This window comes from Pseudoliparis swirei, chromosome 2, assembly GCF_029220125.1.
Source record: "Pseudoliparis swirei isolate HS2019 ecotype Mariana Trench chromosome 2, NWPU_hadal_v1, whole genome shotgun sequence".
In the NCBI taxonomy this organism is placed as follows: domain Eukaryota; kingdom Metazoa; phylum Chordata; class Actinopteri; order Perciformes; family Liparidae; genus Pseudoliparis; species Pseudoliparis swirei.
The window spans coordinates 14,364,262-14,386,181 of NC_079389.1; the positions used below are offsets into that span (position 1 = coordinate 14,364,262).

General features: G+C 40.9%; 1 protein-coding gene across 2 annotated transcripts in view; it reads left to right on the forward strand.

Moving 5' to 3' along the window:
- Positions 1-21,920, forward strand: part of LOC130204506 (ephrin type-A receptor 6-like) — a 148,517-nt gene that overhangs the window by 37,368 nt on the left and 89,229 nt on the right. For both annotated transcript variants that reach the window (XM_056431292.1, XM_056431282.1), the window contains one exon: positions 902-1,565. In XM_056431292.1, coding sequence (XP_056287267.1) covers positions 920-1,565 — 646 coding nt within the window. In that variant the 5' untranslated portion in view covers positions 902-919. The remainder of the gene's footprint in view (positions 1-901; positions 1,566-21,920) is intronic.

Consider the following 21,920-nt stretch of genomic DNA (forward strand, 5'->3'; position numbering starts at 1 on the left):
ATATTCAGTTCATCATTTTGGTCCAAATGTCTCGACAACTAACTGTCTGACGTGATAAGATTCAAACTTTCAAACTGAGTTTCACTGGACCTACATGCCACTGTATTTCAAAAGTAATTTTCTTTTTTTAAATGAGCTCATTCAGCAAACAAGTTGTTGATTCAAGTTGTACATAACCAATACATGAATGTGAATGGAATGGAATCAATTCCAAAATTAGTTGGGTTGTTATTTCAAGAATGATGGCAGTATGTACCTGTATACGGAAATGACCAGAAATCAGCATGGTTTAGCATCCTGTCCCCAGCCACCGAGGCTCGAACTACTCAAGTTAACAACACTCTGACTAAATGGATTAAATATTAGAACAGCAGAAACTACAATGTTAGTTGGTTAGGTTACACACAAAAAAAACCTTTTAGGGAAAGAGTTTGGTTTCAGAAGTATGTAAATATGGTTGGGGGAGTTTCGTAGTTTGGTTGGTTAAAATGTATCAGCCAACATTAAAGTAGCTTTTTAATCATGGTTACAGTTGAAAGCTGGAAACGAACAGCAGTTTCCTGTGATGATGGGGCAGATTGAAATTAAATTGGCATATTTTAAAAGAGATGAACCTTTTGGACATCAATGACCCCATGACATGTCTTTAAGTGCCACAATCAGGACACAACTTACATTTAAAACCTAACTCGTAAAAACAACATAGTTTTCTTCATTCTAGCCATATATTATTATTATATTGAGAAGGCTTTCCTGCTGAGAGCACCCTAGGGACTTAATACTTTTGGTCTTATCATTTAATTACTATTGATTCATTCATTATTATTATTTGCTTTTCCCTCTTTCCCTCTTCTTTCATCTTCTACCCCCCCCCCCCCCTCCCTTCTAATTTCCTATTTAGTGGGACGCCATCACGGAGATGGACGAGCAGAACCGACCTATCCATACTTTCCAGGTTTGCAATGTGATGGAGCCCAACCAGAACAACTGGCTTCGCTCCAACTGGATCTCTCGGCAGGCTGCCCAGAAGATCTACGTGGAGCTTCGCTTCACCCTGCGTGACTGCAACTCCATCCCTTGGGTGTCTGGTACCTGCAAGGAGACTTTCAATCTCTTCTACCATGAGACTGACGATGCTCACGGTGTCAAATTCAAGCCCCCGCAGTACACCAAGATTGACACCATCGCTGCCGATGAAAGCTTCACTCAGATGGATCTCGGCGATCGCATCCTTAAGCTCAACACGGAGGTGCGTGAGGTGGGACCCATGACCAGAAAGGGCTTCTACCTGGCGTTTCAGGACATCGGTGCCTGCATTGCCTTGGTTTCAGTTCGGATTTACTATAAGAAATGTCCGTTCACGCTCAGGAACCTGGCCTCATTTCCAGACACAGTGCCTCGTGTGGACTCTTCTTCATTGGTGGAGGTGAGGGGGGCTTGTGTTGACCACGCCGAAGAAAGAGACACACCCAAACTGTTCTGTGGAGCTGATGGAGACTGGTTGGTCCCGTTGGGAAGATGCGTCTGCAGCTTTGCGCATGAGGAGATCGATGGCTCATGTGCTGGTGAGTTTTTAATCCGTTCTGTCATTAATGTTGCTTTACATTCATCCCTGTAGCGTATGTTGAGACTTTAGCGAGTCTTGCAATACAGAGAAGAAAAAAAAGTCATGTTAGTAAAACTGGCTCTAGGTTTGGAGTGTGAACATTGTCAGTTTTATGCTCCAGCTAATTCGTGTAGCTATCGCAGAATACCAATCTCATGGTTTTTGTCAGCATGAGTAGCCCCTAATCAGCTTTTTCCCCCTCTTGAAACATGTTTCGTCTGAGCAAACCAAATCGTCAAGCTGATAGTTGTACTCTGCCATGGCCTTGAATTAATCATGTCCGACACAGAAGTGTACACAAGTGTTGATGTGGTCAGGATCTTTTTAGGATAAATGGTATTGTCCTTCAGTGTTGAAAACTGAAGGTATTCCTTAAGAATGTACAGCTTCCAACTGAGGGGTGCAGTATTTTTACCACTATTTGCCATTTGAGAACTGAGGTGAAACGCACTGTCAACAAGGACGCTGCTATCTTCTGGCCAGTCTATTCAATATGAATCCAGTATTGTGCTTTTTGTACTAAAATGCTCCCCTTACTTGCACACTTTCTGTATATTCCCTCTTTATTCCAGTCTTTATGTGTATATGTTTTCATCAACACGGTATGACAAACAGTGTGATATCGTAACCGTCAGTTTCCTCTCATTGATATACTGTACATATCAGCCAGACAGATAGTGTCCGATAGGACATCTGTGGGGCTTCGTTTCAATTCACTTCAAGTGTTATACCCAGGGGTGCACATAACTGGTACGCAGGTACGCATGCGCGAAGATAATCAACAATGCGTAATGCCACTTGTGTTACTTCGCGCCTTTGCGTACTTGACCGATCTGATATTGATCGTCTCTAACCAACAGCATGTCATTTCTGTCTCTACGTGTCGCGTTAACACTTCTCGGCTCTCCGTCTCTCACGCCGTAGAGCTCCGATGCCGGCGTGTGCGCGCACATCGAGACAAAAAGAAGAAGAAAAAGGTCACTGTAGAGAGGTTGAGGAGGTTGCAGGGGGGAGTGTGTCGGTGCACAGAGTGATGGCTCTTGTGTTGAAGCTGAAAATCCTATAGGATTGGAACTCTTTCAGTGGATTTGTACTGTGTCTGTGTGATTTTCATGTATATATACATGTCGTGTGTGTGTGTGTGTGTGTGTGTGTGTGTGTGTGTGTGTGTGTGTGTGTGTGTGTGTGTGTGTGTGTGTGTATCGTGATCGTGCAGGCATCTGGGAACGTCGTTGTGCATATCAGTGGACTACCACCTGCTGTCCCAGACAGATTACCTCGGCTCACTTGGTAGCAGTTTGATCCTCAACTCTCTGATATGAGCTTTGGGTTATCGCGGGTAGGACTACTCACTGTGAATGCAATAGCACAACAACAACTAAATACCTTCTTAAAGGTCCAATGCAACTTCTTTTCAAGCCGTGTGAAGGCCTGATGTCAGGTCAACTGAAACACATGTTTATGATCTATAGATACATTTGCAAATATACAAGCTGCCCAATGTGCGATCGGACAAACTAGATACACAAACTGCTGTAACAAAATAAGTAACAATAGATATTATGGAGTTACTTAATGAATACTAACGCCTGAAAACAGTTTAAGATAAAGAAAGATGCTGGCTCTTAAAGAAAGCTGCCAGTTGGACACAAACTCCCATCTTTCATCTGTATTGGCCTGTCATTTGTGAGATTGAAATAAAGACAATGAACCGTCACTTTCCTTTTCCCAGAATAAACTCGGGGCACAACAGATGGAAGTATTGCCACAAATTGGATGACATAAGTGCAATTTTGTTCCCCTTCACATATCGCACATCACGGCAAACTACAGCCTTGCTTTATGCTCTTTCCGAAAATGATTTCTAGACTATTTCGTTGCTCTTCTCCCACCATCCAGAACCAGATGTCCTTGTACAGTTGATTGCGATCCATCTTGTGACGCGGACCGGCGGCGTTTCCCAGCTGCACTGGCAGCCGCATCGCAATCAGCGGGCCAGGGGTTAAACTGCAGCTGTGATTAGAGCCGGACTGTCGCATCTGGTTACTTAATTTATGTGTCCTTTTTATTAATTTTCCTTATTCTACATTTAGTTGTTTTGTGACAGAACAAGAGTTATGATGATGAATAAACTCACGCTTGAGGACTTGGAGGGGAAATCATATTGCTTGGTGCTTGCCGCTTGAAACATATTTGTAGGCTTGTTTTTGTTATCGAGGTGATTGTTTGATGTGGTGCATATCCAAATGTAAAGCGTACCGTCAATCTCTCTTGGATGTGTTTGCTTCACGTCATATCCCTCCTAAACTGTAATTTCTGCTCTTTTCCATTAATAACAATACGTCAGGACAACATGTTCACCAATCGGCATCCCTTTAGGCCCTACAGGCCACAATAATGTGCCTTCCCTCTTCCCTCCTTTCTAACCTTCACCCCTCGCTCTCCAAGAATCAGATTTCACAGTTGGGTTAAGATTGTCCCTTTGGGCAATGTGATGGCATTTTACTGCAATGTCAGACCTGAAATGCAGCCCCTGCTCATTGTTCCAGGATTTAAACAAGCGTCTTTATGAAAAGCCTCCGCACAAGGTGCCACTGGAACGCCTCGGGCATTGAAGGAGAAAGACTGAGGTGGCTGGCTAAGCTAATGCTTCAATTCACAGTTTACAACCAACCGGTCCCTTAAGTGATACGGCTGCCTGACTTGGCTGGAAATTAATGACAGGCATAAAATGATCTGTGATTTCAGTAAAATACCCTCGTTGATGAGTCTTTTTAGCAGAACAGGAATACATGTCCACTAAAGCTGATTCTGATGTTGCTCGCTTTACAGTGATACTTCATTCACATGGAATCAGGCACCCGGTAGACAGCGGAGGAACAACACCCTCTCGATGGCACAGGAAACACAAACAAACGGCCTGACAGAATGACAGAACGCAGCATCAATCACAGTGACCAATAGTCAAAGCCTAAAATGTAACTATTCAAGGCATTTTAATTAGAGAAAAATATAAATGTGATGATTCCATCCTGCTTTTGCTGTGGTATGAGCTGAAGTGTGGGCCAAAGATCCCCATAGAGCTGCCGTACTGTTTAGTGTGTACAGTGTTTAAAACAACCCGAAACATCAACCGCACACAAACAAAACACTCCAGTTCTGAATTGAAAACCTTTATTCGTCCGAGAGAAAAGATTAGTGTAAATAAAGACTGCACTAAGATAAGAAAAAAGGACATGCTCTCCATTCAGCTAAATCCAAAGAATCTTTTAATTCTAAATTAAACCGAGTGCTTTTCGTTACAATAGCACTCTAATCCCTATTAAATTCCAGTGAGAGTGTCGGTGTGCTGCAGTGAGGCTGAAGTTAATCATCTCTATCAACAACACCCAATACAACAATAACCTATAGAAGCCATGGTTCAACTGCCATGCTCCTCCTCCTCCATGAATAGAGACTGGTGACCTTTTTATTTTAGCACACATTTACTTGTTATGATATTTTGCAGAATTTCAGATTTCATAAATACTCTATAACCAATAATTACCGGTTTGTTTATGAGACTAAAACATTAAACGTCGTGCTGTGAAAACAACAGAGAGCAGCTGGCTTTGTGTACACAAGTGACAACTAGTGGCACAAAGGATATGTTTTTATGAGTTATTTGCCTGCGTCTGGATTGCTCAAGGACAGGTGACCCAATACACAGTCCTGCTAATGGTTCAGCACTATTTCACGAATAGTAGCACATTACATCTTTAGTGGATTGATCTGCCCTGATAAATTATTTAAGACGCATCTTTGTGAGAAGATTGCAGGATCAGATGGAAGGAAAATAAAACTGTTTATGAAGTCATTTATTCATTGTTTAAAAAAAAATTAACAGACACAGGTGGAGGTGAGCGTTCTTTTTTTATACAAATATGTGTGTGGTGCCAACTAAAATATCCTGTTGTTAATTATTCATTTTTTTCCCAGTAGCACAATTAATAGGTGTGTGTGTGTGTGTGTGTGTGTGTGTGTGCCCCCCTCTCGCTCTCGCTCTTGTGTGTATGTTTATATGTATATATGTTTGTGTGTGTGGATATATGTATATTTATTTATTACATATTAAAACTGTTAATGATTAAAAGTATAATATGTACCGCAGCCTCTTCCTTGGCACTCCTCCAGCACTCCGGCAGGCAACCGGCTAGCGTGCCGGTGGCTAAATATAGAGCTGCACACAGACAGACACACTCAAACAGAGCAAACCATCAATAAGAGCAATCTTTGGTGTTAATGTAAGAATGCGCCTCGCTTCACCTAAATGATTGACACACACATTCATTCAGTCTCTCTCGCTTCATCCTTCCCCGTCCCTCCATCCCTCCATCCCTCTTATTGTTAGACAATCTCGCTGTTGCTGTTACCACTCAGTGTTTTACAGCAGCTTGTGTGTGTTTGCTAGGAGAGCTCTCTGCAGCGCTATGAATAATGTAATCACAGTGTGCTTGTGTGTGTGTGTGTTTGTGTCTCTGTTTGTTTATATGTGCGTGTGTGCACCGGTGTATTTGGAGTTGGGTGCTATTTGTTGTGTGCTGAACAAAAGTGGTTCTCCCCAGTGTTGGGCTGGAGCAATAAAGCAATCTATTTGCATTTTAAACTAATGCCGCACCACACACATTGAGAATTACTGTGCACCTCTCATTTTAAAGAATGATGAATACCCCCAAGGAGGAAAAATAACACAACTTGCTGTGACATTGTGTTGCTTTGAATTCAAAAAAATCAATTTTTTAGTCAATGTTCTAAACAAAATACAAACTTTAAAAGAAAAAAAGAAAAAGCATAAAGCTGGACTGAATGGTTCACATGTGTACGGAAGCAACGCTTGGCATATTTTCCAGGATCTTTTGGGCCTGTTATCGTGACGTCATATATCGCATTAATCTGAGATCCCAATTCATCTCTGCATGTTTAAGTCACAAATAAGACTGACATTTCTTTCAGACTTCAATTTGGAGCAAACATTTTACGCTCCCGGGAATGACAGTAAATGCCGATTGGTGTCGAAGGTGGGCTTCACATAGGTAATTGGGCAACTAACAGGAGCAGCTGTATTAGTTTTAATTGGCATCCTGGTTTACACATCCTGAAGAAACTTTTGCATCAGACATTTTCAATTACAGCATGAAGACAGTCAGACAACAATTACAGCACATATCTTTCAACCTGTCAGCCCGCCAAATGAGATGTCACACACACACACACACACACACAGAAAATAAGGGGGGTTGCACAAGCAAAAACACACAAGGCAAAGATAGAGCAGACCCCTTAACACACAACAAACCAACTGGCATCTTGGTCAACCACAACAGCCACGCTACGCACAAAATCCCGAAATGCACTGGAGCAGTTGGTGTTAATGCAAGAGACGTCATTTTGCCCTCGCAAAATATGCCCTTACAAACACACACACAAGGAGACGCACCAGGGGGCTCCGGCTGGCATCAGCAACAGAGCTGTTTACAGACGGCCACACTGCAGGGAGACACTGTGACATTTCAGAAAAGGATAGTTTTAGTTTAACAAGCATGACCCTTCAGGCTTAATTGGGAGTGTCTAAAAAAGAGAGAAGGAGAGAGAGAGAAAGAGAGAGAGAGAGAGAGAGAGAGAGAGAGAGGGAGATATAGTAGCAGATCGTAGATTGTTCGATAAATTTAAACCTGTTTCATTCAATACCAACACACACACACACACACACACACACACACACACACACACACACAAAGAGTTCTGAAGGACGAGTCTCTTCCGAAGGGCAAAGCTGAGGTATATCATCGGCAGGGTCTCGAGTTTCTCCTCGCACAGCATGAAGACAACTCTCTTGCTCTTTTCCTCGTTCTCTCTCCTCACATATCCATCGTTTCCCATGACATTTCTCATCAAACATACGACATTGGTATCCGCAGTCCTGTGTACTTTATACGTGAATGCTAATGTGCTGTATAGACGTTTGTTTGTTGTCGACACAGCCATTGTGTTAGCATTTTCCTCGTCAGCCATCAAGAATGATAGAATTGAAAGCTCTTTGAACACTAACGCTATGCTCATGCTTAATTCCCCTTTCCCCTTTCGGCTCACTGTACCACTGAAAGGCTTCCCTGCCAATAGCATGATGTGGCTTGGATGATGCCTCGTGCAAATAGCCTTCTCCTCCTTTGTCTGTCAACATGTGCAGCCAGTAATCACTGGAGTGATTCCAAATCAAAACATTTAATATGACATGAATAATCATAGAGTGGATGCATCTGTAAACACTGAAGTATACGTATGGAGAGAAATAAAAAAGTCTAGATGTTGACGTTGACGAAAAGGTTATAACTTTGTCATAGTCTGTGTGCAGTGTTTGTGTGTGGCACGTTGTTTAAAGTTATGTTTAAATTGACTCGCGATTGCATTTGTAAGCGGGTGTGGTTCTCAAATCCCACAGACCCCCGAGGGTTATTCTCGACATGTGGAACTCCTTTTGTCCGGCTGAAAGCGGTTGACCAAGCCGTTGGGATCAACGGCTTCTTGGCACAGTGAGAGAAATGGGTGCCATTTGTAGCGGGCCATAGAGGTCGTTGTGTGGGTGGCAGTGAGTGAAGAGCGGCAGGGTCTTCCTCATGAACTCAGTGGCCATCCTCCCATTTATGGCCACAGCGGGATCCGGCCACTGACTCACTCACAGTTGCAGACAGAGAGAAACCAAGTGTGAAACCGAACATTGCTGAAAAGGCTTTGAACCACAGTGCCTTAGATAGCAGAGTACGTATGAAGTCGAGGTCTTAGACCATCACACTGGCACTATGACTCCACAATAAATCATTGCAATAGCAGCTGACCTCTATTCTGCAGTCAGACTTGACAGTCTTATCTTAACTGCAGTGTTTATAAGCTAATGTAACATCATTATTTTAAAATATGTTTTATTATTGCCAACGTGACCAGGTTTTGAGCCCCACATTTGAGCTACGTTGTTCCTTTAAATTCTCTCTGCAAGTAATAAAATCAAATAATTGTTCTTTTTCATGTAAAATGTGCAAGACTGACTCATGTGATGCAATAACCTTCAATCTAGTTCATAGTCGACTATATCTGGATTAAAACACAGATTTGCATTTCAGTGGCACTGGGATGGCACTTATTGTGGTGCTTTTGTGGTTCGACTGAGTTAAGGAAGTGTTGCTTCCTGTGTTCTTGTTGTTCTTGGTTTATACTCTAGGTTGAAATGCACTTTTTGGAAGTCGCTTTGGATAAAAGCGTCTGCTAAATGACATGTAATGTAATGTAATGAAGAGGTCGTGTGCCCCGATTCCAAGCTCATCTGTCCTCGGTAGGACCAACTTCTGACAGTTCATTGTTCTCATGAGGACATTAGGACAGCTTTTCACTGTAAGAAAATGTTTAGTTTGAGCTTAACTTAATGGCTAGAGATAATTAACAGTAGAATTAAAATGGGTTTGGGTCCATTTTAAAGGACTAATATAAGGGAATTGGAGAACATTTAATTACCCTCAATAGCTGTCAACATGGCAACGTTTCATTTCAGGGTTTTGGAGTAGAGATACAAACAGATTTAAAAAAACAACAACTACGTCCGCTTTGAGTCTTTGGCATTTGACTAGATGTGTTGACAACAGGTTTCTGAGGAGCACCCATCAACAAGCAGAACTTCTCAAAATGGATGAGCATACGCAACCAAACAATCGTGGCAAGCTAAGACACACGTATAAGTACAGTAAGTAGAACGCAGTATCTTGTCAGAAATGTGTTGTATCGATGGAACGGAAGAGGACAAGCATGCTGACGGGTGAGTGTCTGTTCATGAGCATGTTCACTTCTGTGTGTCCTACACGGCTAACTGCGCTTGCTCATTTACATTGTATATCAATTACATTTCTCGTGGTGCTTTACCTTCCACTGTCTCTCTTTAAATCTGTCACTTGATGAGCATTAGGAGGCTCTCATGTTGTCGCTCTTCAAGCTGTAATTGAGAACAAATGTGGAGAGGGAGACTGTTTAATTGAGGTTGTCAAGCAGGGGGGCGGGTTTGTTGGGCACCTAGAGATCTCCTCATCTCTTTGCGTTTTAACAGTTTATGGAATAAATTATGTAGATTGCAGTTTTTGCGAATCCTAGTTACGATGTGAACTTTCTGTGACTTCTGCTTGGCTTTTTTTCCCCCTCCACTGACTTACTTCAAAGTCGGGAAGTGATCAAAGACAGTTGAAAAAAATAAAATCCCCAACGTAGGGGCACCCTGCGTACATAAATACAGCTCCTGCCTGTCTCGACACTGCATACTCTCACTCAGAAAACAAAAGCAAGCGACACTGTGTGATGTTTTTTTCTCTCCCTTTTTTTTTCTCCTCGAGCACAGTCCTGTCAGACGTTGCAACATTTCAATTGGTTTCCCTTTTTCTCATATGTGTGTGTTCTATTTTGGTACATAACAGACCTAGAGACTGAATTAGTCATTAAAGGGTCTGTGTAGCGCGACATGGCCCAGATAAGACATCATAGGGCTGGATTGAAGAGCAGACTTGTCATAAATGAAAGAACATTGTAAGAGCTGGAGACGGCTCCTCCCTAGAAAAACAAAGAGGGTTATTGGGAGTTCACCATCAGTGATAAGTATGTTTTGTGTCAGTGGCAGTTTTTTTATCCTACAGACATAAAGTAAAATAGATATTACTTTTGTGTCCAATAATTCAAATGTACATGTTTCATCAGCCATGTTAAAATGAATGATTTATAAGCAGCTCTCATTAGTTAGAGGGCTGGAGCCGGGTTTTGACAGTTGTTGTAATGAAGATATCACTGTGCAGAGTTGTTTCATGCATACTGATGCATGAGTCTGAATTTGTTGACTTAGTGCCCCATCAACACAATGACCCATCTAATGCACAGGCTAGCTCCTTACCTATATACAGATATCAATGTCCTTGGTGGATATCAATCTCAGTGGCAATCTGTGCATGCATTTGCTCCATCACTTTCCCTTCTTTAAGTCTAATTGTTATTTGAGCGCATCGATTTAGCTGACGATTACCACGTTGGCTTTACTGTGTTTTATGCTAAATCCAAGTGAAACATATTTGTAAAATGTTGTTCTTGTTTGTGATACCATTTTATGACAAAATGTGGGACTACAACTAATCTTCCAGTTTGTTGTTGAAAGATTGACAGGTTTGTTAAAGTCTCAGAAAGTGACTCTGTTTTCTCTTGCCCAAACTCATTTACGGCCTTTATTTTCATGCTGGCACATATCTGACAGTAGAGTAATCGCAAAAGGAACGTCACTTCCATTTGCCGCGTGTTGATTTCTTTGCAGCGGCACCTGTTTTTCTGGCTCAAAGCGCACTTACTCGGGCCAAAGTGGGTGGAGTGGCACAGATGAAGTTTTGTTGTCACAGAACAGACGGCTCAGTGCTATTTTGATTTGGTCATGTTGGCAGGAAAATTTACTTTTGAAGGATTTCCAGCTGCTCAAAACTATCTCTAATTAGAGATGTAACTATAACTCATAGGTTTTTAAGCTTGGTTTTAAAAAACACACAACCAGAAAACACCATTCATGTGTGCAATTTAAATCTACAAACATGCAGGATTATAACGTAGGTAAATTGTCAATTAGAGCTTAACTTTTTTTTTAACAAGGGTATATACCACCTCAAGTGAGCGTTAACAAATTCAGGATGTTATATCAAATGTTGCTGTTTTCGTACAGCTTTAGAAGAATACAATTCCTCGAATTCTGCATGTACCAACCAAGTCCATCTAATAACACGGTCACTTGCTTTGTTTTTAAAAAACGAAGATGATCTGATGAAAAGCTTTGCTTCATTCAGTTTGTTGCCATTTGAACCAATATGTGAATGTGTATTTATTCCAACTTTTACAAAAATGCCAGTTCCTTTACCTCATTGATACTCTTCCTCACCCCATCAGAGGCGGATGAGCCCAGGGTATGGAAGGCTTTAACTAGCAGAAGGTGTCTCTCAATCTGCCCGACTGCAACAGCCAAGCTTGTTAGTCACACTGGTGTAATTGCACACGCGCACACACACACGCGCATACACTCCAACACATGCACTGTGGATAGACTTAATCCAGCCGTTGAATGCTGCAAGCAGCGACAGCAGAAGTGGGTCAGTTCTAGAGAAGTTCGTGGTGTGAAACCGCTCCCCTCGGGGTGGATTGAGGTCTGAACTTTGGCTGACCCCCCCGACAAGTCCAGGCGTACAATGAACCCTCGGAATTTGCCAGATAGAATCTGTTTGAATTCATGCTGACAACTTCACTGATCAGGCTAAAACGTGGTTTAAGTCATGGGAAGAGTATTTTGGAAATCGATAAAATAGAGTAGCTGTAATTGGGTTTCCTTCATGAAGAGATTAACTCGAGGGGAGGAAGTTTAAAGCTGAAGAGCTGGGAATGTGGTGCCTCACTCCTCGTCGTTCGTACTTCACATAGACATCGTAGGAATTACACTCCCTGATCGGAAAAGTGTGGTTTTAAGTCGCCGTTCTTGTAACAGTTGAGTGTTGACCCTCTTTTTTTGGAGGATTTCTAAAACTAGCTAAAAGGTAAAGAGAGTTCAAATGAAAAGGACATGTTTAGGGAAGGCCAATTATTTTCTCATGCATGTCATATATAGCAAAGTGTTGCGGTGAAGTGCCCCCGGGGAGCAACTTCGACATATTCATGACACATGCTCTCATAATGTCTTTCACATTGCAGGTGTTAGGAACATTGTTTGGTTGTTTGCAGCCATTATTGAATATTTATTATGTGTTTGTCTGTTCATCTTGCGAGGCAATATACGCTAAATAATGTAGGTATCGTAATGCGTTCAGTCACTGAACAGGAATAGTAGTGATGAAGGGAAACTATGATAGTGAATAAAAGTGTGCACGCTTACATGTACGTCATGTATATTCATTTCTCTGTACGCACACTTTGTTTGAGTTTTCACATGGTTCCATCCATGTTCAATTTTAAGTTGCATTTTAAGTGGTAGTACTTGGCCACAAATCAGCTGAACGTTAGCATATTGCCCTTAGTGGAGCCATTTCAAACCGTCCTTCCTCTTTGTAATGGTAACACTCTCCACCATTAGGTTTCAGCAACTAGTCAAACCGATGGTTCATCTGAAATCCCCATAACCTCCAAGTGGCTTTTTATAACACAGTAAAGGCCAATAGTTACGGAGACAAAGGAGCACTGTGTGATGTTATATTTTCAGTGTGTGTGTGTGTGTGTGTGTGTGTGTCTGAATTAGAGAAGGAAAAGCTGTGATGGTGTGTGTGCATATGAGTAGGATGTTTTACGCGTACACTCTTCCACTGAGAGATAACTGATTGATGAGGATTTTTTTTTAAAGAATATTGTGTGGTAGCCTGTGTGTTTTTTTGAGTCTTCTCTCCTCATGTTTGTATGTGCATGTGTCTATTTGTCTCTTATATTCTTTGCTGTGTGTGCATGTGTGTGTGCACTTGGTTATTCGTCCTTATTATCTATCACCAGCTGCAGCTCGTAGGCAGCTCCTCCCACTCAAGCTGATGTATGCTTATTGGGCAGCCGGAGGCAGAGACTGGAGACCTGATTTATAAACCAATACAGCTTGTTTTATGGGGGATTGATCTGCCTGTGTCTCCATCATTGAAATATTCTCCTTGTCTTTATTCAGAGTGACAGCAGGTAATAAAGGTATGGAGGTGAGAGAAAACGATGAAAGTGTCTACAATTACACTGCGTATTGCCATCACCGCTTCTGACATTCATGCAGTATAATATGTTGCATTCCAGATGTGTCAAAATAAGTTGTTGGTACTTTTTTGGACCAGGAAAACACAGCAGGGCACACACTGGAGACATACACTCTTTTATATTATTTATTAAGACACAAATAATGTCAAGGATCTACTAAAATCACACTAGGAGTGTTGATTAACTCAAGATAAAACACTAATACATTTTCCTTGATAACAATACATTGTGATATGTGATGCATTGTAAGTACAGTCATCTATGATACAATATATATATAAAAAATACAAAAATACGAAGAAATAAGATAATAGAACAAAATGTATGCGATAATTAGGAAATAGATCATATTATTTTTCATTTTATTTTCATTTATTTATTTGAACAGGGACTGTACACATCAACCCAGGGGTAAACGTGTCAGTCTTAGCTTCGGCTAAATTTCAACCGTAGTCTCTGTGGCCAGATGTGGCCTTCACTAATGGAGAAAAAGGTTATCACAGAAACATCATAAAAAGCAATAAACATACAGGTTACAATCAAATACTGGCCTCATCATAAAATCATTAAAAAAAACAGCATGAAAAGCAATAACTTCTCTGTATTGCTTTACTTTAACTTACATGGACAACATGCGTTGAACTGAAAAGCAGTCTCACATTAAGCAGCTTTTCTGTAACTTTTGATCTTCAGACATGATCTTCCTCAGCAGATGGAATTTTCCCCATTGTCATTGAATTGTTTATTTTTAAGCCATCCATGTTGGCTGACATTGACAGTTTATTCTTGACCTTGAAAACAAGACGAAAGTCAATGCAAAGCATGAGACTGAACCTTTGGGACACACACAGCTACATAGACGTGTGTGGCATTAATCAAATATTAAACCCTTATAAGAAAGAAAAAGCCTGAAGCAGACTTCTGCATGAGAGTGGTAAGAGAAGGTGTGACAGTACTACCAGTGTCATACGAGAATAATTTAAGATGTGTTAATTGCCTGGCTAGAAAAGCAGTGCTGTACATTTTAATTTGATGCTCACCATGTTTGAACCACACTCGAGGTGTCTCATAACATAGTGTAAAAACGACAGATTTTTGATAGATGGAAATGTCTTTCTATTTTTGTAATGATATATAATGTTTTCGTGTGACCCCGTACTCTTGTCTAGCTTAGAATAACTGTGTAACTTTACGTGAGTCCCTTCCTACTGAGTGTAACAGCAGCAGTACCGGATCAGAGACAGTGATTCACAGTATGTGGGTGTCAGGGCATCAGAAGACCCCAGGGTGTCAGACCTAAACCTCAAAACATGACTACGGTCTGTTTGCTGTTTGACACACACACACACACACACACCGATAAACACACACACACACACAGAACTGCCCACAGAATCAATGAAGAGGCCACTTATTGGCCATTTGGGTCTCTCTCTCACCGTTTCTCTTTCTTTGTCTCCTTTCAATCAACGCAAGTTAAAAATAAATGGTGCTGTAAGTGAAAAATACCTGCAGCTGCATTCAAAGCTCCAGATAACAGAAGAAACACAAACACACACACACACACACAATCTCAGTATCAAAGTTGCACTGGTGCAGAAGTAACTGCGGTCCAGTTCAAGTGTGAAGATATGAAAGGGATTATTTTGTTTCATGATGTGTGTGCGTGCGTGCGTGCGTGTGTGTGTGTGCGTGCATGTGTGTGTGACTGCACTAATCCAGTTGAGACTAGGATGTGCAGTAGCGCCGGGCAGTAATTCATCAATTGCCTCTTCATAAGAATCTGATCTTCATTTCCACATCCTACTTATTTAGGCTGACGCATTTAATTAAAACTGTATCATAAAGTTCTTACAATGATCTGTATAATAAAACATCAACCTCATGTTATTGCTATTATAAAACCGTTTAATTATGGCGTCTATTATTTGACAAATGGTTTCATAAAACAATGACGGTACATTCCACGTAGTTACAGAGCAATTCAGATCCATTAAATCGTGACTTTTCTGTCTGTGGTCAGCGTAAAAAAATAGCTGAATGAATGAAAGTGATGAGCTTCCTTCAAAAGACGAGATGATTGACAGCTGGTTGACATCCTCAAATATACGTAGGTGGAAGTATATGTATATTTTTTCTGTCTCCATTTTGTAATGCATTAAAAAATGTATTTTAAGATTAAAATTGCTTCAAAATACCTCCGTCACCCTGCTGTACCTCCCAGCGTCCTACCCCACCATCTTGTTGTTCTTTTGTAAGTAAACAACAGAGACCTCAGTCATGTTTCACTCAACAAATGATGCAGTGCCTACAACCTCATGGAACACTGTCTAATGTGCACCAGGTGGACACGTGCGTAAGGGAGGTACGTCCTTCCGAAACAAAGTAGTGGACTCCTGCACAGTGTCAGCACTATCACTGTCTCTGAACGAAACATTTTTAATAAACCTACCGCTGAGGAGTTCATTATCTTCACATGCGAGTCTACAAGGGGAAGCTGTTAATCTTCTTACTGACATGCTCGTTCAAACCTGGAAATGATTCAGTAAAATTGCAAGAACAGGCCAGCTGGGAAGGCTCCATGTGGAATTAGTGCTCATGAGCAAGGGGCCAAAGGTCAGCTCAACATGGTTTTAATGTTGAATGGGACTGTATACAGTATGTTATCTTAGAGACAGTTCACTAGGGTGATGTAGTCAGTGGGAGTATAATAACAGTAAGAACTGTAACATGCTCACATTTATTTAAACGCAGCATGAATTTTGGATGATATAATATCTGAGGTATGTTTAGAGCATATGACTTTTTAATAATCCAGAATCCAAGTCAAAAGCAAGATCAAGCTTTCAAAAGAACTGGAAAAGAAGAGAAAAAAAACTTGTATGGAAATAAACAATACACTTGTGTATCCCTTTAAATCCCTTAACAGTAAAGGTTATAACTATATTTTAAAGCGTGCTTGCTTGTGTCTGTCTCTATTTGGGATCACAGCCAGGTACTGTACCGTATGGTGTGTCCTTTGTTCTGGGTTCGGCACACGCACAAAGAGACGTGGGAGGATTTGAATTAATGCTGTCGAGATGCTGTTTCTGTGTGCTCACTTGTCACAGCGTTACTCAGAGACCTTTGGTGTACGGTTTCCACTCTTGTTTTCCAGCTATAAACGAGAGTTCCGCTGTGTTTCTTACAGCAAAACATTACTTTGGTGTGTTTTTTTTATGCAGAAAATGTCCTCACATCTGAGGGATAGCTCTGAAAGGAAGAAAGAGAGTCGTTTTGTCGCAGTCCTAAAGAGAGAGGAGGGAGCACAGGGCTCCAGCCTCTCCGCTTAAGGGGGGTCGCCCCAGAGTGTAGGAGGAGGAAAACCTCAGCCTCTTCTGGAAACCCAGCAGGCAAGAGAAGATAAGACAGGGAAGGGAAAAGAACAATGACTGTGGCTGATTCAGTTGGAGGCTTTTTAGACTTCTGTTTGAAAGAGTTTGCAGCTGCTTGGGTGCTCAGGGGAATCAACTGCTGGAAAACAGTTTACAAAAGAAAATGATCGTTCTCAGGACAAAAAATGTATTTCCCAGATTCACATATACAGGACTGTCTCAGAAAATTAGAATATTGTGATAAAGTTCTTTATTTTCTGTAATGCAATTAAAAAAACAAAAATGTCATGCATTCTGGATTCATTACAAATCAACTGAAATATTGCAAGCCTTTTATTCTTTTAATATTGCTGATTATGGCTTACAGCTTAAGAAAACTCTAAAATCCTATCTCATAAAATTTGAATATTTCCTCAGACCAAGTAAAAAAAATGATTTATAACAGCAAAACAAAATCAAACATTTGAAAATGTGTTTCCAGGTGTTTCGAGTTAATTAGATGATTCAAGTGATTTGTTTAATACCCTACTAGTATACTTTTTCATGATATTCTAATATTTAGAGATAGGATATTTGAGTTTTCTTAAGCTGTAAGCCATAATCAGCAATATTAAAAGAATAAAAGGCTTGCAATATTTCAGTTGATTTGTAATGAATCCAGAATGCATGACATTTTTGTTTTTTTAATTGCATTACAGAAAATAAAGAACTTTATCACAATATTCTAATTTTCTGAGACAGTCCTGTATGTTGACCTCTTTTGACTCTTTTTGTGCAGGTTAAAGATTAAAGGGGGGGAGGATATGTAGATTAATCAAGTGCTGTTTGTAAAGGTAATGTTTTGTTCAAAAATCAGTCAAACACATTAAATACTACAATTTGAGATGCTACTGTATAGATGCGGCTTTGTATTGCATTCCACATAATGTATCCATCCAGCGCACACAGTCACATTTTCCATCTCGCATCTCCATTTTTTTATTTATTTTTTGAGTCTAGTATTGGATCGCCCACGTTTGAGCTCGTCCCCAACTAAACGGTAGGAAGTTAGTGTTGCCGAGTCTCAATCTGCCTTGCTCTCGCTTGTAAGCAATCACAAAGATGTCTGAACATCCTGGACCCACCATGTCGAGGGCTGAACAGCACACACACACACACACACACACACACACAGAGGAACACACTCAGTGTTCTGATTTGTCTGTCTGATAGTGCTGTCAGTGAGTCTGGATGTCAGAGAGAAGGAATCTATTACAGGATCGATGTGGCCATGCAATTAGGTGGCAATGAGAATTTCTCATTTCACTTTTCTCTCTTTTAGTCGTCTCTGGAGCTTTGAAGGAGAGATAAAGTGATATACTGTGATGGCTAGCAGACAAATAGAAAAGAGGCAGGATAATGAGAAGAGATGTGGGAGGAGTGTATGCTATCTGTAGAAGCACGTAAAGAAAGTAAAGGTGTATGGGATCATATTCAGTCAGTCTGTGTGATCTTATATGCTCATCTCTTTTTCATTATTTAGGAATCTCTCACCAATTGGCCTAAAAGTGTAACAAGTGTATGAGCGGTGGTTCACTTACACTTGGCTTTCAACTGGCATCACTGAAACATAAATTAATAATTACATTTTTAAATACAGTTTGGAAATGGGCCTAATGCTTTTTCTGCTTTACATCACATGCATTTTGTGTGTGTGATTTGTTAATGTGCGCATCATTTTACAGAAATAAAAGCCTTCTTCAAAGCACATTCATGTTGTTGGCAATCGGGCAACCTGACAGTGCCGTGCTTCCTCAGTAGTGATAGAATATCAAGTTGCAACACAACGTTATGCAACCCTTCGGTTGAAATATGAACGCTGAATGCATTAAGTGTTGCCGCACGGTCAGTTGCATCATATGATGTCTGGTGTTGAATTGTGCACTCTCCCAAAGTCCCAGTTGTAAATGAAGAAATCTTAATAAAAAGTGCAATTATTTTAAAATCTACTTTTAAATGTCAGGGTAATTTCCTTTATTTATTGTTGCAGGTAATTCCTTAGAGCGAGATGGAAGCAAATTAAAGTGTTGTTCATACTGGTGTTTTCATCCGCTTAAGCAAACAACTAAAGATGCAGAATAGATTAAGAAGAGAACATTTATATTTGAGCCAGAAAAAGGAAAGTGAAACTACCTGCAGCTGTGGAACAGGGTGTCATTTAGTATGAAGAAAGCCACTCTTGTGTTCTGTGTTTACATTATTTGTTGCACAGTATTTGTTGTGTAATTTCCTAAATTACATTTTTTTTTTTAAAGACCAAATACCTTTTTTTTCTAGCTGATCATTCTAATAAAAATGTCCATATTTTGGATATCGCTAAAGTTCCATGTGACAACATTGTCAGCATTGAAAGTCCAAAGATTTCTATCCACATGGCGCAGGAGAATTGCCACGCATCAGCAGCAGTCAAGCTGAGTGGAAGATTTATCTGATTTCCCCCTGCCACGACGTAGTCCTACATCATGGCTGTGAGAGTTTTGTGTCGGGACAGACAGCGCCTGGCAGGATGGAAAAGGAAAGATTTAATGAAGCTTCCTCTGCTGGCTAATTAAAATCTTCCTCTCCCCCGCTCTGCCATAAGGCAATGTTTGAACTGGAAGACGGGAATGAGAATAGCCTGGGAGTTTTCAACTTGAAACTTTCCTGCATGGCCTGGTGTGTGTGCTGGATCAGTACAGGACTGAATGACTCTGTATGTCTGCGTATAGGTATCTGTTCAGAAGTGTTTGCATGTCATGCCCTATATTTTGTGTTTTTTCGATTATATTGGGCCTAAGGGGGTGCTTTGGAAAACACAAACACAAAACAGAAATAATGTATAACCCAATATTCATTCTTCTCCACAGCCTCTCTGTGCCTGTGGATAGGCTAATGGGCTGCGGCATCATCCTCTGACACGAGACATTTTTCTAATATGTTTGAACTGCTGGAGGACTCCATTGGGGTTTAATTGCAAGGGAAGTGCACAGATACGTACATAATTAAATCCCTTTACCAAGCCGAGTTGTCTGATATTTGTATTTTATTTTGAGGTGGAGCTCTGTTTTGATTTACAGAAGAGTTCTTTAGTATGGAGTATCAGTTTCTCTTGTAGCAAAGACGGCGTCTGGCTCATGGGAGCTTTTTGTCTCAGTGAACTTGTTGGAGAGCTGCTCATTCAACAACCTTTGAATGATTTCAATGTGCTATTTTTGATATACTGTCTGTCTGCCAGAGGGAGTACCTAGTCCGAGAGCCTTTGTGACGATATTAAACTTGACTATGCAGACTTTAAATCTGCATATTGGCAAATACACAAAATTAAAAAAGAAAAGAACGCAGTGCCCTGCAGTTTGAAGCTCAAATATCAAGGTAATAAACGGTTATAAAAATGGGAAAACCTCATATTTGGCTCTTGAATCACTTCATTTGTGCATTGCTTTTCATGTCTTTGGTCTTTAGTCTGCGTCCCTCAGTTCAGCAACTGCATTGTCATGTCAACGTGGTCAGTGCTGGACAAAATGGTTGCATGGTAATGTTTATACAGCGTCATTTGGCCACAATGACCCGGGTTCTGCACTCCTGCTGTATTGACATATTGTTCTCCCCACATTTCACACTGCTCTCAACCAATCTCATGAAAAATCTGCAAAGAAATAGTCGATCTGGCAAAATGTGAACACTGCAACATGCCGATTATTTCAGTGATAACGTTTTCTTTTGTGTTTAGTTTGTTGTTTTTTTGCTACTACCTCCGTTACATGTTCTTGTTCGTCTACTTCAGGTTTTCCAGAACAGGTAAACACAAATAAAAGCATTTTCAGTCCGAATATGTTTTATATTATTTTCTCTCTGTACCCTCCAGGCAGACTTTGGTTTTCATTCATTTTAGGAAAAAAGGAAAATAAACTTTAAGACACGTAAACCTCGCTATGTTTAGACAATCCATCAAAGTAAACCTCAGGTCTTCTTTCTTTCTGGTCAAAGTAAAAAATTTAATCTGGCAGGGACTCGTTTCATGCAAGGGCTTGTGGGTAGGCAGGGGAATGTGTGCTTCACTGCTCGGCTGTATTGCGGTTCTAATACATCAGCGTGTCGTCCACAACACTGAAGCCACACAAGTTTGACTGCAACACACCACCTGGAGAAAATATGACGTCAACCCTTGATTTAGAGAGAACGGCTCCAATTGAATTCACCAGGCCTTCACATGAGAGCGCCGTCTGCATGACAGACTCCGATAGGAGCGGCCCCTCGCGGTGCATCCATTTAGCCGGTGGAAGCCACATTGCTCAGACCGAGTGGCGTCCAGCGAGCATTGGTGACACATTCATTTGGTAGCTGGCGGTCAACATGATTAGTGAACTGCAGGAGGCTTTTACAAAGAGGACCAACTGCCTCACCCACCCACTGTGTGGGCGGACAGGAGGACCGGACGAGCAATGAGCAGATCGTTAAGGCAGATACACACAGACTGTGAAGATCATGTGAGGAGCGTTTTTTAACTGGTATTATTTTAAGCCACCGACGTTTTGTTTTTGTTTTACCGCACACACAGTGTGCTCATTACAGTCGACAACATGTATGAAAAGCATACGACGCACAGTGTTTTCACATATGACTCGTTGAAAGATATTCCACATGCACACTTTTATTTCATATGCAAGCAGAGGCCCAGTCTCTGCTTCATTTTCCAGTTGGCAGGGAGTTGACGTGTTCAGATATGATTTATTGATCATGTTGAGCACATTAGTTTACCCACTGTGTTCAGTTAAAAAGCAATAACACATTTTACACCCTCTGCTCCATGCGAATGCAATAACACTAAACTAATTACGCAAACTGGGGACAACGGTGTGATTTGTAATAGCACAAGCTGTGTGTCGACTCTGAGCCCTCTTCAGCGAGAATATTGGAAGTAATGCACAGATTTGATTAATTCATACACATCGTATCTCTCTCCATTCACTGACTTCTATGGAAAGAGAGACATAGGGCAGTGACTGTTAAGCCAGGTTATAATTTCAGTGCACCATATTAAGAAATTAGATATTTGATAATAGACTTAGTATTTCCGACATAGACTATGAGAAGTGGGCTTAGTCTACTGCTGTTTTGAA